Here is a 20,749-nt window from a genome sequence, read left to right as displayed (position 1 = left end):
GCAAGAACCCTGTAGACCAGATCAAAGAAGTTTATGGACCATGCCTTAGACATCTGTGCATTAAATATAGCAGTAACTGATGTTTTATTTTTGATGATTTGTTGGCACAAAAGACCATCAATTGGTCTGTTTCAAGGTAGCTTTCAAAAGGAATACCAAGTGTAAGAAATTGACGATATGTCCAGACCAATTGGAACAAGGTGATGCTAGCTTAGAGTGACTTCCCATTTATCAGCCAAACCTACGTACAGCCCAAGCAGACCATCTTTACCATTAAACAACACCTTGTTATGTCAACCCTCCAGGTCTCTGTCCTCTCTTCCCCTGCAAGGAAAGAAAGCAGAGAATTATGAATGTGAGACATGGCTTATGTGGATAGGAAGGAAGGACATTTGTAGAGAGTGACTGCGAGGCATCACTAGGAGAGGGCAATAGGCTGAGGGCGTGTGAGTACTGGCTGTCCAGATGGGGATGTGAGGTGCCTGGAAAGAAAGGAATAAGTGCTGCTGCAAGGTGTGTTGAGCTGAGGAGTGCTGTGCAGGAGAATGTTGGAAAAGTCAGAGTGTGGAGCTTAGCTCCTAAAGTGTTATGCATTCACCTTTCCTGGTCTCCAAATCCTTGGTCCTTAGTGCACTGCCTCCAGGATGGAGGGATCACACTCCTGCTGCCACCTTCCTTGGTCACTTCTATTCACACCTATTTATTTATTATTCATTCATTCATGGGATGTGGGGATGGCAAAGCCAGCATTTGTTGCTCATCACTAATTGCCCTTGGTTTAAGGGGTTGTCCACTTTCGCTTGTTCTTGGCAAACATCACATCGCTTCAGTCCCTCAGCAGGATCTCCAGATAAGATTGAGAGCCCATGGGTAGACATCCTGATAGATTCCTGACCCACTAATGGTGTTGCCATTTTGACAGAGACCAAGGATGGAATTGTCCAGGCCCACTGGTGTCGGGCATGTTTAGTGGCATGAGCGGACAATATGGCGAGAAGGCCAAAAATTGGTTTCAAGATGTCGTGAAACCAGTTTGTAATCATCCGTTTAGCCCGTCGATGGAGGGCCACGTTCCCTGCCACCTGACGTTGGAAACCTCATTGTAATACATAAGCAAGTCATTATAAGCACACCAGACTCATCCCCCCACCCCTGGATCGTCCGCCCACACCAACATGCTTCACAACAGCACATAAACAACGTGCACCTGGCGAGCTGCACTTCCCTCGGGACATTGAGGTTTGTTTGCCTACCTTGCTGCGGGCAGCACTCGCAATCATCAGTGCCAAGCTTCACAGGCAGCACCGCATCATTTTTAGGGGGTCTCACAGCAGGTCTCTATTTACCAGACCAGCGATAGCCAGGGGTGGCTTTGTATGGCTGCAGCGCTAGAACATGTTTCAGGAAGGTGGAGAAGTAGCTCAGGCAAGAGAAGAGGCTGCAGGTGAGGGTTGTTATGGGGAATGGAGGTACCTCAAGGTTTGTGTGGGAGCACAAGTTGATCTATGCAAGTAGCCTCAAGTTGGTGAAGGCTGAGGAGGCAGTCTCCAGAGGAGATGAGGCCAGATGGAGATTTGAGGATATGTGTGAAAGAATGAGTGCTGATGTCCCTTGAGCTGGCAGTGAGTGAGATGCCAATGCATGTGTGATGCGCTTGAGTGTGCGAATTTAGAGTGATGAGATGGTTGCCTTACCCTGGCGGCAAGGATGAGGTCATTCGTCCTCTTTCTGCATTGGATAGCCAGCCTCTTCTGTGCAGCATTGGCACTGATCGCAACTGCCATCGCCTACCAAACTGGAGAGGTAATGTTGCTGCCCATCCTTCAGCCAGAGCGGGGGTAGAGGACATCATGGCGAGTCTCCACGGTGTCCAAAAGGCGCTTGAGGGATGTGTCACTAAACTTGGGGGCTGCAGTCTCCTTGCCTTTTGGGGCCATGTCTTCTGTGCAACAATCCTGGGCTGGAAGCAGGTGCATTTTAAATATGGTGCCTGGCGTGTTGAAGTGCCGAGGTCATGACATGGTAGGTGAATGAGAGCCCATCCACCATGGAAATGGTGTGTTTTCCAGAAATGCATAATTAATGTGGCGGGTTTGGGAGGATACGGTATGAAAAGCCGCCAGTGCGGCCATCGGGTAAAATACCTCTCCTGCACTTAGGGCGGAATTGTCCCAGATTTGCACTAAGTGTTAAAAATTCCATGCCATGATTCTAAGGCAAGTTTTGAGACTACCAAATATTTTCTAAGCATTGTCCCCAGCTCAATGTCCTCAGTCACATGCAGGTTTCATGCAGGCAATGTAGATTTGCTGAACAATATGTTTGTTGAAACCTCAGTTGACATCCAAATTCAAACATCCAAATTCCAAAACCATTTAGCAAAATTAAGATTAAGCACAAGAAAGTTAAACACCTCGATCTCAGAAAAGTGTGGCTAGCTACAAAGGCACAGAAGCATGGTTTGTTAAAGCTTTATCTGGGAAATTCACTTATATTTTTTAGTCATCTACTTCAACTGTTTCTGTCACTTGGGTCAACCAGTTCAGTGCATGATGATATCATGCACAAATGATGGGTTGATGGAGTTGAACATGATTTAATATTGCACATTTGTAAACAGAAAAAAAACTTGTCACATACTTGTGAAGACTGCACCAGTCTAAAGTCTAGGGGTGGAATTTTACGGGCCCATTGCAGTAGGGGTGGGACCATAAAATGAGACAAGCCATCCAAAAGCCCATTCTCTTCGGCAGGACTGTAAAATCCCACCAGCATAAAATTCTGCCCTCAGAGTTGAAAAGCAGAAGTACTGACAGCACTGTGATGAGGACAACTAGAAGTATAAGTTCTCTGGGTGGAGAAGAATTTTTATTGGCAAGCAACCACAAGCTGCCCATAATATAGCTGCAAATGATTTGCACTCATGCAACTACAGCCAAGAATCCTCAGTATCTGTCTTTAGTCCTCAATCAATCAAACTATTCAGCAGCAAATCTGATGGAATACTGTAACTCCATTTGGGATAGTGAAAAGGGAATCCATTCCGTCCACCTGAGACAGTAAAACTGAAAGCCACGCAGAGCAGTAAACTTGATGGAGGGACACGACAGTCCTGAACTCACCTACCTCAAAATCAAATAGATGGGGCTGATTGTCAGTATGATTAGCTGATTGTGCCAAAACATCATATTTATGTTACTGATGTTCAGCAATCTGTTTCAATTCTAAAGTTCACACAGTCTACAGCAGATGACATATTGGTGCACCCGTCAATTGTTAAACCTGGAATAGGTATTGTATTAAGCTTTGCAAAATCTATAACATTCCTATTGAAACCTCATGTAAAATTCCTCCAAATTATGTTGCCAGGAACCTACAGATTTAATTCTGGGAGACATCTGTCCTTGCTACACTGACCCCTATTGTTACATAATAACATATGAAAGAAGTAGCTCAATGTAGCCCCCATTTTCCCAGATGCCCAGAATGGAGCAATTACAATGGGTAGAATCTTGTGCCCTACCCCCGGTGCGTTTGGTGGTTGGGGGTGTGTTTAATCAGGTGGGAGGGTAGTGGGTGGGGAACCTGCCACCTTCCCACCTCCACCCTGATTAAGTCCGTGGCAGGAGAGCCTGTGGATGGCTTTCCCAGCCCGCCGCCAATTGAAGCCCTTTAAGTGGGCAATTAATGCCCAAACATCACCTTACTTCAGCTGGTATTAAACTAGCAGTGGGCAAAGGGCTCACCACGCAAGCAGTGCAGCATATTAACCCTTGCTTGTTTGCTTGCAGTCTCTCAGGGGGCAGTCCCTTGTTCAAAGGCACTCAATGCCTGATTGAGGGACTCAGCATTGGGAAGGGGGGATCCTACTGAAAGCCACTCCATTTCATTTATTTCACATACCTCCAAACAAAACCTAACCAACATCAACCAGACTCAGACTGGCTTGAATTTTCACTTATCCCAAACTTGTTTTTTGATCATATTGTCATTGCGACAAATTCAATGCACTCGGCTCTGATGTTCGTTCCAGTATTGACTGATCAAATACACTAAGGTCACTTCACTTCAGATTTCACCCGGTCCACTACACACTCCATAATTTAAGATGGATTAAAAGAAGTATATTTTGTTATAATAAGTTACAAATTTTCACAGCAGAACATAGCATAATTTCATCATTAATATAAATGTATCTGAATATAAAAGTCTTTTAACATTGAAATTGTTAATATAAAAATAATTGTTTAGTTACTGTCTGACTGTTTACTCAGTCATTTTAAGCTATAAAGGTAATAATGGTAACAAATAAAGCCAAATTTCTGCTCAACAAAGTTCTAAACAAAATCAGTCAACAGGTGTGACTATCTTTGAAGCATTGAGTTAGTCCAGAGGAATAATATGCATTAGAGTATATTCTTGTGATATCTTTATTCTAATTAAACAGAACATCAGCAATATTTCTCTGTTCATTAGCAGAAATAGTAGAATTGGAACATTGAGGTAATGGTGGGGTGGGGTGGAGACGAGGGTGGGAGTGAGGGGAGATGGAAGGAAAAACAAGTCAAATCTCGTTTGATCATTCACAATTTTAAACCTGCTGATGAGTGGAGGTTAGCAGCCAGAACGTCCTGAGGCCTGAAGATCCACTTTTCCCTCGGCGGCTGGAGGGCCCCTGGTGGCCAGGTTGTGTGCAGAGTGTCCTGGTGCAAGCCTCAGTACCAGGTTTCTCCAAGCAACACTCCATTTGGTCACAGCTCAAGCAAATGGAGAATGTCCCTTCCCTCAATTTGTATCTTACACTTGGCCCACATACACTTCAGCTGCAGGCTTAGTACTGCTGAACTGGAGAAATCCTTCTGGGGCAAAGCCCAGGGGATCGAGACCTCATTCAACAAGCTCCTTCCCAGATTTATTTTTCCTTAGTGTGGGAGCAGAAGTTATATAACATTGAACGACAGGTTATTTGGGCATGCAGTAGAATCTAATACATGAAAACTGACTTATATTAACTTGAGCATGTAAGAACATAGTAAGGTACTCTGAATGTTTAGCAGTTAATGAAGTGATGATCATCAAATATTATGGCTGAATAGATTAGATTTATGCAGATTGCTTCTAAAGAGCGCAATAAGCAGAAGTAGTACAGGTTCTCCATTCTATTGATCAAGCAATACAAGGCTGAATGATGTATAGTGTGGCCTTATTGTTCCCTTGGGTCAAGACGCAATACTGGTTTTTACATTTCATTTTCTAAAAACATGATTTAAACACAACTGAGTCTTTGAAAAAATAAACATGTAAATAATGCATCCCAAGAAAGCTCTGAGCCACTGTCATTGTGCAAATTGTAATCTGCTCACATTACGCAGAATGCTGAAAAGGTTTCAGATTGATCTCAACACAATGATTTTATGAAGTAAGATCAGAACCATAGGCAAAAAATTAAATTTATGAGGAAATTCAACAAAAACAGGATGTTCCCATTATGGATCAGTAAAGTAGGAATCCCATTGCCAATCTATTTTCAAATCTGTTTTCGGCACACATGGAAGCCACTTGGCTTTAAATCAGAGAAATTTAAAACCAACATTTATTGTATCTATTGCTCACTTAAAAATTGAAAAAGTAAGAGTAAATGCTGCCATCATCACCATTAACCAACACAGAGGAATTCCAAGTAATCAAATACATCTTTTTTAGAAGCATTTTTAAAAATGGATCACCACAAGCAGACACTGTCTAATGAAGCTGTAGTGGGTACAATACCAATAGGCTGCACCAGAGTGGTAGGACGAAGACTTTTGTCTGCAATCTTTAAAAAAAGGTCCTTAATCTTAGCCATGTTGCTGTGTAAGGTGTTAATGAATACTAGGCACTTCCCAAATTGAAGAAGGCATTCTAAATACACAGACAAAAATAGCAAGTTTAGAAATGTTGAAATAAGAGCATCTTCCTCAGTAACTTTACAAAAATATTTTTATAAAACTTGGGAACATCAAAGGTTTATTCTACTTCTATTAACTGACCTTAAACTGTATGAAATTCTTAATAAAATACCTATATTGAAAAATAGCATCAGCTGATGAGAAGATATATCGTCCACCAGTACCTTTATCTAATCTTCAAATTACTCTGGAATGAATAGACTTGGTATTAATTCATTTATACCCACATTAGGAAATTATGTTAGAAAATCTGCAAATTTTGAAATTAGGTTTAATGTCAATAAATATTTATTAAGACTAAAAATAAATATCATTTGCATTGTTCCATTCAGATATCCATGGGAAATAGTTGAGAGAGGGCAGAAAAAGGATTAAAGCAAACAACCTTCAACAAACACTTACACACTGCCACAGAGCACAGAATAGAAAAATATTCTGCTTCTAGTAACTGACCTTAAACTGTTTCTCGAGCCTCATCTTCCCAGATATTCCCGGAATTAAAATATTGTTGACATAACTGTGTAGCTGAGTGGCAGGTACTTCTGTTTCTTTCCCATGTATTGCTTCCCGCAAGGCTTCATGGATAAAAATGTACTGTTCCTTAAAGGCAAAGAACATAACAAACAACATATTTGGGATTGTTCATTTATGTTGCTACAGTCATTGCATGCACAGTCTAACTTTAACACATGCGAGGATCAGATGTCATTATCTATCTTTCAGAATTTTGATAAAAAGTCATCAACCTGAGATGTTAACTCTATTTTTCTCTCTCCACAGATGCTGCCAAACCTGCTAAGTATTCAAGCATTGTTTTCTCTCGGCACAGCTGTTTCACCAAGCATGATGGATGTCTGGGCTCTCAGCTGAGCATACATAATAAGGCGTGTCTGAAAGCCCAAGCATCCATTACTCTGATGAAACACCCGTGCCCCAGCAAAAACATTGATTGATTGACAGCTATGGCTTTCTGATCTGTGCTGTAAATTTCACAATGCTTATTTACACAAGGTTAAGTGGTTTCAAAGGGTTGGGGTTTTTGTTATTGATAATTTAAAGAGTCTGGATGATTGACACTTTTATTTGTTTACAGTGAAATTACTTTTTCAACATGGTAGGAAGTTATGGATTAATTACTTTTTAATTGCTTTTATTACACATGCTATTGTCACTTTAGGGCTCATTAGTATTGTCATATGCCTTTCAGGTATTGCCGCATGCCATCACTAAAAGGGAAGTGTGTCATGTGATCCAGTCTCAATTTCACTTTAGCCTCTGAGCAGAAAACAGCACGTGCCGCTTTGTTGCTATAGTTTTCAAGCTTTCTAGCCATGTATCTATATTCTCATGTAACTAGTCTAAATAAATTAACCCAAACACATTACCTAATCCCTTATGAATTACCAGTGCTTTATTTCATTATATAAATGCAACATGGTGATCAGTGGTCAAATAGCAAAACAGCAAGGTTAAGTACAGGTATGACAGGGTGAACAGCCTTCGGTCGTGCTATGTGGCATGAGACAACCCTGAACATTCTGGCAGAGTGCAACAAAACCGCAGTGTCAGAGAGTATTGAAACCGCAGCATGCTGACTGTGCAGAAAAGCTTTGAAGACACAGTGCCAACATAATACTCAAGTAAAGAGCTGGTAAGCAGACGGATCCCTTGAGGTGCAATTGCAGCACATAGCCTGTCAGTTCAGTGAGTGGGACAGCACATCTAGAGGACCAGCACCGGGTTAGCTCAGTCGGGAAAAGTGAGTGACCAGGGTGTGGGCTGGATTGATAGCGAATAAGGGAGAGTCCAATAAAAGAAAAAAACAACAAAAAAAGTCATAGAAATTAAGCCAGAGAAGGTTGCGATTATAACGGTGGAGCTTCGAAAAAGCACACAAAAGCGGCTACAGTGACACTCATTCCAGGTACGAGAAGAGAAGGAAGGTCAATGGGATATTATCAAAATGTCAACAAAATTCCCCAGTTTGAATTGGGATGTAGCTGACCTACTATCCAAATTCAAAATGTTTAAACAGCGTACATTGCTGTGGGCCAAGACGCCTAACACCTCCTGTTTTTTGATCTCAACATGATCCAGGCTACCTACACACTCTTCCCTAGACAAATCGACCGCTAAGTCCTTCTCTTTGGTGAATACTGATGAGAAGTATTAATTTAGTATTTCTCCCATTTCTTCTGGCTCCACACACAGATTCCCATCTCTGTCCCTGAGTGAGCCTACCCTTTCCCTGGCTACCCTCTTGCTTTTTACATATGTATAAAAGGCCTTGGGATTTTCCTTAATACTTGTTGCCAGTGACTTTTCATGACCCCTTTTAGCCCTCCTGACTTCTTGCTTAAGTTTCTTCCTACTTTCTTTATATTCTCCACGGGCTTCATCTGTTCCCAGCCTTCTAGCCCTTACGAATGCTTCCCTTTTCTTTTTGACTAATCTCACAATATCCTTCGTTATCCAAGGTTCCTGAAACTTGCCATGCTTATCCTTCATCCTAGCAGGAACATGCCGGTCCTGAATTGTTATCAACTGACGTTTGAAAGCCCCCAATGTGTTAGTTGTTTATTTGGCCTCAAACATCCGCCTCCAGTCTAGATTCCTCAGTTCCTGCCTAATATTGTTATAATTAGCCTTCCCCCAATTTAGCATCTTAACCCGAGGACTTCTGTTATCCTTATCCACCAATACCTTGAAACTTACTGAATTATGGTCACCTTTCCCGAAATGCTCTCCTACTGAAACTTCGACCACTTGGCCGGGTTCATTCCCTAATACCAGGTCCAGTATTGCCCCTTCCCTATTGGACTATCTACATATTGTCTCAGGAAGCCCTCCTGGATGCCCCTTACAAATTCTGCACTATCCAAACCTCTAGCACTAAGTGATTCCCAGTCAATATAGGGAAAGTTAAAATCACTCACCACAATAACCCTATTGTTTTTACATCTTTCCAAAATCTGCCAACATAACTGTTCCTCAATCTCCTGCCGGCAACATTGTGACTGCATCCTTCCTATTCCAGAGCACTACCCACACTGCCTCGCTGCATGAGCCCACTGAGGTGTCCTCCTGTTGTACAGCTGTGATATGCCCCTTAACCAGCAGTGCAACTCCCCCACCTATTCTACATCCCTCTCTATCCTGCCTGAAACATCTAAATCCTGGAATGTTTATCTGCCAATCCTGTCCATCCTTCAACCAAGTCTCTGTAATAGCAATATCATAGTCCCAAGTACTAATCCAAGCTCTAAACTCATCTGCCTAGCCTGTTATACTTCTCGCATTGAAACAAATACATTTCAGACCCCCAGTCCCACTGTGTTCAGTACTTTCTCCCTGCCTGCCCTTCCTCTTAGTCCTACTGGCCATATTCACTGGTTCCCAGTCCTTTATTTCACCTGCTGACCTATTGCTCTGGTTCCCACCCCCCTGCCATACTAGTTTAAACCCTCCTGAGTGACACTAACAAACCTTGCAGCCAGGATATTGGTGCCCCTCCAGTTTAGATGCAACCCGTCCTTCTTGTACAGATCCCACCTGCCCCGAAGAGATCCCACTGATCCAGATATCGGAAACCCTCCCTCCTACACCATCTGTTCAGCCACATGTTCAGTTGTACTATCTTCCTATTTCTAGCCTCACTGGCACATGGCACAGGGAGTAATCCTGAGATTACAACCCTAGAGGTCCTGTTTTTTAACTCTGTCTAACTACCTGAACTCCCGCTGCAGGACCTCGTCACTCTTCCAACCTATGTTGTTAGTACCAATGTGTACCACGACCTCTGGCTGTTCTCACTTCCCCTTCAGAATGTCCTGTACCCGATCAGAGACATCCTGGACCCTGGCACCAGGGAGGCAACATACCACGCTGGTGTCTCTTTCACGACCACAGAAGCGCCTATCTGAGCCCCTGACTATAGAGTCCCCTATGACAATTGCTCTTCTGTGCTTTGACCCCCTCGACTGCTGAACAACAGAGACAGCCGTGGTGCCACTGCTCTGGCTACTGCTGTTGTTTTCCCCTGATAGGTCATCCCCCCCAACAGTACCCAAAATGGTATACCTGTTAGAGAGGGGGACAGCCACAGGGGATTTCTGCACTGACTGCCTGCCCCTTCTAGCAATCACCCATCTATCTGTCTGTACCTTGGGTGTGACCATGCTTCCAAAACTCCTGTCAATGATGCTTTCCGCCACCTGAATGCTCCTCAGTTCATCCAACTGCTACTCCAACCGATCCATGCAGTCTGTGAGGAGCTGCACTTGGGTACATTTCCTGCAGATGTAGTTGTCCGGGACACTTGAAGCGTCACAGATTTCTCACATCCCACAGGTGAAGCAATTCACCCCAGCAACTGCCATTTCTCGAACTATTTAATAAATTAATTTAAATCTAATAACTGCTTATTAACTCCTTATTAACTATACATTCCCTAGGGCTAGATTTCTACTATAAATGTTAAATTCTAAGAACAGTAATCCCCTGATTCTGGTCTAGATACCCTCTACTTATTAATTAAGTGATTAATTTATTTGGTTTAATTAGTTTAACAATGTTTTAGTTTCACATTCAGTGTAGATTCTCTACCAGCCAATCAGGTTACAGATTTACCGTGACGCCACTTTTAATTTTTTCTTTAAGACCCGAGGGTCCACGAATCCCCGAGGTAAGGTTTTTATACTCACCTCTCTGGAACTCCACCCTCCAACTCTATTCCCTGGAACTCTCCTTGCGCTCTTTTATCCTGCGTCTCTGCCGCTCTCCTCATGCTCTTTAATCCTGCATCTCCGCCGTTCTCCTTGCACTCTTTTATCCTGTGTCTCTGCTCTCCTCACGCTCTTTTATCCTGTGTCTCCACTCTCCTCACGCTCTTTTATCCTGCGTCTCCGCCGCTTTCCTCACGCTGTTTTATCCTCTGTCTCCACTCTCCTCGCACACTTTTATCCTGCGTCTCCGCTGCCCCCTCACGCTCTTTAATCCTGCATCTCCGCCGCTCTCCTCGCGCTCTTTTATCCTGTGTCTCCGCTGCTCCTCGTGCTCTTTTATCCTGTGTCTCTGCTCTCTTCGTGCTCTTTTATCCTGTGTCTCTGCTCTCCTCATGCTCTTTTATCCTGTGTCTCCGCTCTCCTCGTGCTCTTTTATCCTGTGTCTCCGCTCTCCTCGCGTTCTTTTATCCTGCATCTCTGCCTCTCTCCTCGCGCTCTTTAATCCTGCGTCTCCGCTGGTCTCCTCGCGCTCTTTAATCTTGCGTCTCCGCCGCTCTCCTCGCGCTCTTTTATCCTGTGTCTCCGCTCTCCTCGCGCTCTTTTATCCTGTGAACCGCTCTCCTCGCGCTCTTTTGTCCTGTGTCTCCGCTCTCCTCGCGCTCTTTTGTCCTGTGTCTCCACTCTCCTCGCGCTCTTTTGTCCTGTCTCTCTGCCGCTCTTTTATCCTGTGTCTCCGCTCTCCTCGTGCTCTTTTATCCTGTGTCTCCGCTGCTCTCCTCGCGCTCTTTTATCCTGCGTCTCCGGCGCTCTCCTCACACTCTCTTATCCCGTGTCTCCGCTACTCTCCTCGCGCTCTTTTATCCTTTGTCTCCGCTCTCCTCGCACTCTTTTATCCTGTCTCTCCGCCGCTCTCCTCGCGCTCTTTTATCCTGTGCCTTCGCTGCTCTCCTCGCACTCTTTTATCCTGTGTCTTCGCTGCTCCCCTCACACTCTTTTATCCTGTGTCTCTGCCGCTCTCCTCACGCTCTTTTATCCTGCATCTCCACAGCTCTCTTCGCGCTCTTTTACCCTGTGTCTCCACCGCTCTCCTCATGCTCTTTTATCCTATGTCTCCGCTGCTCTCCTTGCGCTCTATTATTCCGTGTCTTCACACCAGAATCTTTGATATTCTTGAACAATTTCATCACTCACACATGGGCATGGATTGGACAAGAAGACTCACAAGACAGCAAGTCTATTGGCCAGGCATGAACAATGACAATGAAGTCGTCGTCAAGAAGTGCGAGACATGTCAAGAGCATATGCCAAGTCAGCACAAAGCACCACTGATTCCACATGAAGTTCCCACCCATCCTTGGTCCAAAATCACATCCAACCTATTTCATGTCCATGGTACTGACTTCATCATCATCGTCGACTATTCTACCAAGTGCTCCATTATTTGACAATTGCACAATACGTCAAGCACAACAGTCGCGCACACTCTAAGTGCTATGTTCAGGTTATTTGGTGTGTATGGAGAAATCATGATGGATAATGGTCTGCAATTTATTGGTAAGCAATTGTAGGTAATGTGTGAGAAGTGGAATATTGATCACACTACTCCTCCTCATTACCGTAGATCTAATGGCCTAGCTGAACGAATGATTCACATGGTGAGATCCCTAATTTGCAAATGTAGACAGACCAAGCAAGATCTGCACATTTCAATGTTACACCTGAGAGCGATACCATTAAGCGTAACTATTCCATCACTGGTACAGCTCATGTTTGGCAGACCAGCACCTATCCATTTACCTATTCTTACCCATTCTACTTTCTCTGACATTAGAAAGCAACATTTAAAACTGCAAGAGAAAATGATCATCATGCACTAAAAAACATAGGTACACATTTGCCATGTTTACAATTGGGACAAGTTTGCAACTAAGATCCTTCAGAAGGTATATGGCAACCAGCCAAGGTGACCATGACTTTTTTGGGATCAAACCATTACACAAAAAGGTGCAATGGTGAGGCACAACCGAAGACAAATCAGGTCCATTCCAGCCCCTCAACTGCTGTACAGTCCTACTGGATCTAGGACAAGATCCCGAATGAAACCAGGGACAGCATCCAAGAATGACAATCCCACAGATCACTGTGAGCAATTAAAGAAACCTCCAGGCAAGGTTACTATTACAAGATCTGGGTTACGCTTTACAGACTCATAGATTCACCAGTCCTATATACTTATGTAACGGTAACTAAACATGAACATGTGTTATAAATAGTTATTCTTCTTTGCAGGGGGGTAAAGTATCTTTAAAAAGAAAGGGGGATGTTGTAATATGCATATAACGGATAGCAGCATACCATCACTAGAAGGGAAGTATGTCATATAATCCAGACTCAGTTTCATTTTGGCCTGTGAGCAGAATACAGCATATACAGCTCTGATGCTGATGTATTCAAGCTTTCTATCTACGTATATATGTTCTCATGTGCCTAGCCTAAGTAAATGAACCCACAACCTGTTTACTCAATCCCTTATAAGTAATTGTTGCTTTCATTTCATTATAAAAACACAACAGTTAGTTCTATACAGTGTACGGTGAATCAATGGGCTTGGAAGTACCATGGCTTGGTATGGGGGCATGAGGGCCATAAGGGGTGGGTGGAGGGCATGAGGTGGCATGGATGGAGCATAGGCACTGTTTGAGGGTGAGGGTTGAGGATGAGGACTGGAGGGCCTTTGTGTTTTCATTTTAACTGGGATCAAGTTCCACTGCACTGAGACAGGCCTTATAAACATCCCATCTCCGCACCTGGAAGCTCCTGTGGCTGCGTCCAAATTTTTCCCTGTGTTGCTGGCCCAATGCCAGCCTGCATCTGCTTCCCGGCAATGAATATTCCACCTTTGAGGACATTTTCTCCCAAAGCGGCCGGGTCGAGCTGGGAATTTTCCCAACCCCTGCTACCTGCCTCAAGGATGAAAATCCAGGCCCAAAGAAAGTCTAACAGTTGCAATACTTTTTCCCATACACTGGTGAACCTCCTTTGGAATTGCAGATGGCTATTTATTGGATATTCTGTTTTATAAAGATAGAGATGATTTAATGCCTAATGTATTATTTTTCTATGGTAGTGATATATCCCTTCAAGACAACAGTTCTAATGATGTTATATGACTTGACTATAGATGCAAAATTGCCTTAAAATGTTTGTTGCTATCACCTGGCTATTTCTAATCTTCAGTCTTGAACTGATAAGCATGTTCCAATCTCCAAAGTTTCCAGTCCAAACAACAACTAAACTCTTAATAGACTCAGCCTAGGATTTATTTAACATAATTAGAACTGTTGTTTTGAAGGGACATATCACTACCATAGAAAAATAATACATTAGGCATGAAATCATCTCTGTCTTCATAAAACAGAATATCCAATAAATAACCATCTGCAATTCCAAAGGAGGTTCACCAGTATATGGGAAAAAGTATTGGATCCATTAGACTTTCTTAGATCCAAAACAGCCTTGAAGAAAAATAGCTAGGGATTTCATCCTGGATTATGTACCAGAGACTGAAATTTACAACCAAGTTATTAATTGCAAGTTCATTTCAAAAATTTAGAAATATGAAACCTGTAACATGCATTGTGCTAAAACGCAATGTAAATTGATCAAGAAGCAAGGTCCATAAATCTGAACCTACACATGGCAATTTGCCCACAGAGTCACTCAGATAGCTTCAGATAGACAGTTGAATTGTAACAAAAATGCTGAGAAATAAAAGACAATCTGAATTTAAAGTATCTCTTAAAATCAAAAACAGCCAAACAAACATGCAAACCAAACCAACAAGATGATTGCATTTGAGTTGATGACTTGGCCTCTTTCTGGCATGCCTGATAAAGCCGGCACAATAAGTTGCATTGATATAATGCTTTTCTCATAGAAAATGTTCCAGGATAATTCACAGAAGTATAAAAGGGAAAACATTTAAACATCTGGAACAACTGTGCATCAATACAAGTTATCCCACTTTCTGATTGATCTTAGCTTTTAATCCCATATGCACCATGATAGAAACACAAGAGACAGGAGCACTGAAAAATTACTTATTATTATCACTACCATTAACTTATCTACTCATGTGTTCCACCTGTTTTGAGTTTTTGAATGAGGAGCATTCCATTTTTGTGGGACCAACAGTGCACCATTACTCTTGGCATCATAAGCCAAATACAACTATTTCTCTCACAACCCACACAAGAAGGGAATTTAGAATTCTGTTAAAACAGACTAGCCACATGCTAGGCTTTGAGTCTAAATATAAGATCTATTTTTTGAAACTGGCCCTGTAGGTGCAAACCATTACTTGTAAACTTTGCCAAGTGTTACCTTGGTAACTCTGCCCAATTTTAGCTTGGAATCGCCATAAACTCTGTGCCATTTATAATTGATATTTACCTCTGTCTGGACGAGATAGTTCCTTTGAGTCCTGATGTGTTTGAGAAAGCCTAGGACATTAACCGTGCTTTTATCTTTTATTTGCTTCAGCATGCTATCAAGCACAATATATGTTCCAGTTCTGCCAACACCAGCACTACATAGGGAATAAAGAGAATAAAGAATTAACATACCATACACAAGTACAGCAAGAACTATTTAAAAATGTGATCTATCTGCAAGATCAAATGAAAATTGGGTTGAGTAAATAACTATGCATGCACTCTTAAAGGCTTTTTGTTAATTCTATGGAAACACTTCATCAAATAACAGCTGATCTCCATATTCATTAATAAGTGGTTCAATATATGGTATTTAACTGAATACGCAAGTGTAATTATTGACAAAAGCTATCTTGGCTTCGGAAGCATTATGTTTAGTCAGAAATGATTAACATACACACAGCTGTGCAGCCAACTACTTAACAGTTATTTCTCCCAGGATATGTCGCACTTCATTTTTTCCATTTTTCTCCTCTTCCACTTTCCCCATGTCATTCAAGTCCTGAGAATGGGCATTTCCAATCCCTCTGTCAATGTTTCTCTCGAATTGGCCATGGGTAACAATTGAGAATTTCTTAGTGAAAAATGGTCTGCCAATACCCCCTCTAGTATCCTTCCCATCTCTCACCACTTCCACCTATGTGAAAACTCCTGCAACTCTTGCCACCAACTGTGAGTTAAACAACATTTTTTTTTTGTTGTTGAAAAAATACTTTATTCATAAAATATCTGGAAGAACATTACAAAATTTCTAAATTGCCATCACAAAAAGTGCCATCAGATTCAACTTTTACACATGGGTCATGAGGTGTTTCAATACAATCAATGAATATTACAGTCATTTCAATATGGTCATTACAGACAGTCAGACAATGCAATGGTATTGGAGTTATCAACATACATCATGTTGCACTCTGAGGTGCTTCAATATAATTATAATGCAATTATTATTCAATGGATACATTCATCGTGAGCCGTACAGCCTGAGGGGTCTATACAATTCCCAGCCCCTCAGTGCACTATGGCTGAAAGGTCTTAGGCAGCGACCTTTCCCCATTGCGCCTTTGCGACGGCTGCCCCAAGCTTTAGTGTGTCCCTCAACACGTAGTCCTGGACCTTGGAATGGTCCAGTCTGCAATACTCGGTCAGGGCCAACTCTTTGCACTGGAAGACCAACAAGTTTCGGGCAGACCAAAGAGCGCCTTTCACCGAGTTGATGATCCTCCAGCTGCAGTTGATGTTTGTCTCGGTGTGTGTCCCTGGGACAGCCCGTGGAGCACAAATTCTTGTGTCACCGCACTGCTCGGGATGAACCTCGACAGAAACCACTGCATCTCTCTCCAGACCTTCTTTGCAAAGGCACAATCCACAATGAGGTGAACAACAATCTTGTCCCCACCACAGCCACCTCAAGGGCAACGTGCATAGGGGGTGAGACTCCTGGCCTGTTGGAAGGATCTGACGGGGAGGGATTTCTCACCACCAGCCAAGCTACATCTTGGTACTTGTTGGAAAGTTCTAGCGATGAGGCATTCTGCCAAATGACTTTGACAGTCTGCTCGGGGAACCATCTGACAAGATCCACCCTCTCCTTTTTGCTCAGGGCCTGTAAGACGTTATGTGCTGACCACTGCCTGATGGACTTGTGGTCAAAGGTGTTTCTCTGCATACAATTTTCCACGAGGGACAGGTGGTACGGCACGGTCCAACTACTTGGAGCGTTCCGCGGCAGCGTGGCCAGACCCATCCTTCGCAACACCGGGGACAGGTAGAACCTCAGCATGTAGTGACACTTGGTGTTTACATACTGAGGGTCTACGCACCGCTTGATGCAGCCACACACAAACGTGGCCATCAGGATGAGGGCGATGTTGGGCACGTTTTTTCCTCCCTTAGCTAGAGGCTTGTACATTGCGTCCCTGCAGACACGATCCATTTTTGACCTCCAGGTAAAACAAAAGATGGCTCGGGTGATCGCCATCGCACAGGAGTGTGGAGTGGGCCAGAAATGCGCCACGTACAGCAACAGCGAAAGTGCCTCACGCCTGATGACCAGGTTCTTAACCGCAATGGAGAGGGAGTGTCGCTCCCAATTGCCTAGTTCTCTTTCCACCAAAGACACTCGCTCCTTCCAGTTTCTAATGCACGCCCCGGTCCCTCCGAACCACAACCCCAGCACCTTTAGGCCGTCAGCCCTGACGGTGAAGCGGACAAAGGATCGGTCAGCCCAGTTCCCAAAGAACATGGTCTTGCTCTTCCCACGATTTACCTTGGCTCCTGAGGCCAGTTTGAACTGGTCGCAGATGTGGATCAGTCTGTGCACCGACAGCAGATCCAAGCAGAAGACGGCTACATCGTCCATGTACAGAGAGGCTTTGATCTGAGTGTCTCCACTGCCTGGGATCGTCACTCCCCTTATGCCCGGATCCTTCTGGATGGACTCAGTAAAGGGTTCTATGCAACTCACAAACAGAACAGTGGAGAGAGGGCAGCCCTGCCTGACTCCAGATTTAATAGGAAAGCTATCTGATTCCCACCTATTGATTGAAACTGTGCTGCTGATGTTAGTGTAGAGCAGTTGGATCCAGTTGCGGATTCCCTCCCCAAACCCCATTTTGGAGAGCACATCCACCATGCAGGGGTGCGATATTCTGTCAAAGGCCTTCTCCTGATCCAGGCTGATGAGGCAGGTGTTAAAGCTGAGGAGATCTACTGCCTGCAGGACTTCCCCAGTATTGCATACTTTAATGTGGCTGCCTGCGTCAAGTTCCTGAAGGTGTTCGAGGAGAAGAGAGACCAGCCGCAGATGAGGATCCTAACGGTGGAATCACTCTTTGCTCTGCCTTTGCAATGGGACCATGTGGTGACTGTGCATCTCTACAACCCCCATGTCCCTGTCGCCGATGTGTTCATCTGCCTTGCCAGGAACATCGACAAGGTTGGGAGCTGCACCGAGGTTAAAGACGCTTTCGGGATTTGGACCAGCAAATGCCAGGTCAAGGTCACGCTCAGAGCAGATGGTAAGGGAGCCATCCTCCACCCTCCTTCCAGCTTCACTATCAGGGGAAGCTGTGGCTACCTTGTCTCTGCTGGGCAGCCCAAACTTTGTCGCTCATGCGGCAAGTCTGGTCATGTGGCAGCCAACTGCAGCGCCATCCTCTGCAAGAATTGCAAGCAGGAAGGGTACCAGACAAAGGACTGCAAACAGGCTAAGTGCTGCAACCTGTGTGGTGAGGCAGGCCACCTCTACAAGACCTGCCCCAAACGCTGCCTCACTTATGCACAGGCAGCCAAAGCCAACGAGGGGGAAGCAGATGAAATGCTTAGTGCCACTACTACCAAGGACACTTGCAATCCTCCAACCACCATGGCCTCCAATGAACACAATGGGACAAATGAGGACACGGAGCGAGACAAGATGAAGAAAAAGATTGAGGCAGCAGACAGCCAAACAAATGCACTGCCCCCCCTTAATCTCCCACCCCTCAGCAGAGCAAATCAACGGAGGAGGAAGCATCAGAAAATCATCAGGGCAGCTGATGAAGAGATCCAAAAAGAAGAATAGGCTAAGAAGGGACCAAGCCATTTCTCAGACAAGTGGCAAGCGGCGTCTCCCATCTGACACGGATGACAAGGGCTGCTGCTCTTCGGACGAAGAACAAAATCAGCAACTCAACAAAGTGGGGACTGAAGCAATGTCCCATCATTCAGCTGCTCAGTAGGTTCAGCAACCACCTGCGCTACCCACCTTTCATTTTCTTCTGCTTTGTCTTTAATATACACACTGGCCTGGAGCTTCTGCCAGTGGTGCAATGCGCTGGACACTGAGCTGATTTTGTCAAGGTGAAATCATGCTGAAATTTCCACTCAAATTCATTTGCATAAGCCTGAATGTTAAATCATCCACGAATCAGTGCAATGAAATAACATTTTTAATTGTAATTGATTATTGACTTGAACAATGGAGCCTCAGATTTATTGAATTAATTTAATTTAGACTGAAAATTTGTTCAAGAAATTGCTGCAGCTGAAGGAACAGGATATTCAATGGTTCCAAGTGCCTGCTGGCCATAGGTCTTATGTACCAAAGACAGACCAACTGACTGAATTTTGACTAATTTAAACTGAATTTTAAGCAATCTAAAGTAATTGTAGCATCAGTATGTGAAACAGGCCGGATTCAGGCTTCAATTGACTGCTGATCACTGCAGCCATATATCATTAATGGTGGATTAATGTGATCATGGGTGCCCTTGCAGCCAAACTTCTGAATCCATATGAGGAACACCCCCAATCAGGTGTAACTGACAGAAATTCACCATGCTAACAAAGGGACGTGGCTAGTTTTGTGAAAGAGGACTGCTTCATCCAAACTGATTTTTGAACTGAGTGTAAAAGGTCATGATAACTCAAGGGCGAGTGGTTCCAAGTGTAAGAATCCTTTGCATTATTTCTGTCAACTCTACCTATATTTTGTGATAATAGGATGGAAGCCATGCAGAAACCCCAGCACATTATTGTTCCAGCCAGAAGGATGAATGATCCTCTAATATGAAAATTAATTTAATACACGGAGCTGAATCAAAAGCAGTGCCATGCACAATTAGATTTTCCTCAAACCCCTGAGGAAAAATTAATATTTACACGTACCTGCAATGTACTACCACTGGTCCCATGTCTGGTATCTGAGCTGCAGATGACTTTCTTACAAAGGTGAGTACAGGAAGTGCATATTCTGGTACCCCCATATCAGGCCACTGTGTATAGTGATATTGGATAACCATTCGCTCATTCTGACGTCCCTTGGGGTTTCCCTTTTGTCCCTGTAGCCACAGTTTATCAGCATTAGTGAATATGTAAAACTTTATTTGGAGTATGATTGGTAAATTTAAAACTGTGCCAACGAGGACAACAGTCATACATCATTGCTAGACCCAACACCCATTTGTAAGACTTACTTTTTCAATTTAGATTGCAATAGGCAATTACAGTACCAAAAAAGCAGAGAAATTTTTAAACACCTTTGGAAAAGTATAATAAATCCATTAAAATCAGAGTTAAAACAGCTGATATTTACTTGTATTTTAAATGGCTAATATCAAGAAAAAGCGATCGACTAACAAATTCACTTATTTGTCAGGTGGCAATTCAGAATTGAATAATGATTAAATCAATGCCATGGGTATTCCGAATTGCTCTCATGTTGCAATGCCTGTAAGCAGGGAAAATTTTGATAATCTTTCAATTCATTTTTGTATCCTCCCTTCTTCAGGCCCCCCAGATCACATAGCATTCTCTGATCATAGGGAAGGGGTGCAGCAGGGGAGACAGGCAACTAATCTGTGATCAGTCCTCTAAGTGTTCTAAAACCATAGACCCCCAATTGATTTATCTGATTTCGACAAGTCTGCAGGGCCAAGGCTAGAGCATTTGCCCCAGACCCATTGCCAGAAAACTGTCTTCTTCCGGTTCCCAAACTAGTGAAACAGTGCTTCAGCACTTGAGTTCTCTCTCTGCAATCAAAGCAAATTTTAACAGAAAAATACATACTTCAGGAGGAAAATGAAAAATGAAATCAGCATTT

The 20,749-nt window shown here is 43.5% G+C and overlaps 1 protein-coding gene across 1 annotated transcript in view; it reads right to left on the bottom strand.

Annotated features, from left to right (window-relative positions):
- LOC121279750 (receptor-type tyrosine-protein phosphatase gamma-like) overlaps nt 1-20,749 on the bottom strand; it is a 783,231-nt gene that overhangs the window by 43,656 nt on the left and 718,826 nt on the right. The window contains exons 20-22 of the mRNA XM_041191026.1: nt 19,816-19,988; nt 15,125-15,260; nt 6,402-6,548 (exon numbers count right to left, since the gene is read on the bottom strand). Coding sequence (XP_041046960.1) covers nt 6,402-6,548; nt 15,125-15,260; nt 19,816-19,988 — 456 coding nt within the window. The remainder of the gene's footprint in view (nt 1-6,401; nt 6,549-15,124; nt 15,261-19,815; nt 19,989-20,749) is intronic.

This window comes from Carcharodon carcharias, chromosome 7 (assembly GCF_017639515.1).
Source record: "Carcharodon carcharias isolate sCarCar2 chromosome 7, sCarCar2.pri, whole genome shotgun sequence".
In the NCBI taxonomy this organism is placed as follows: Eukaryota; Metazoa; Chordata; class Chondrichthyes; order Lamniformes; family Lamnidae; genus Carcharodon; species Carcharodon carcharias.
The sequence above is the reverse complement of the archived record's forward strand: the minus strand, read 5'-3'. Positions and strand labels throughout refer to the sequence as shown.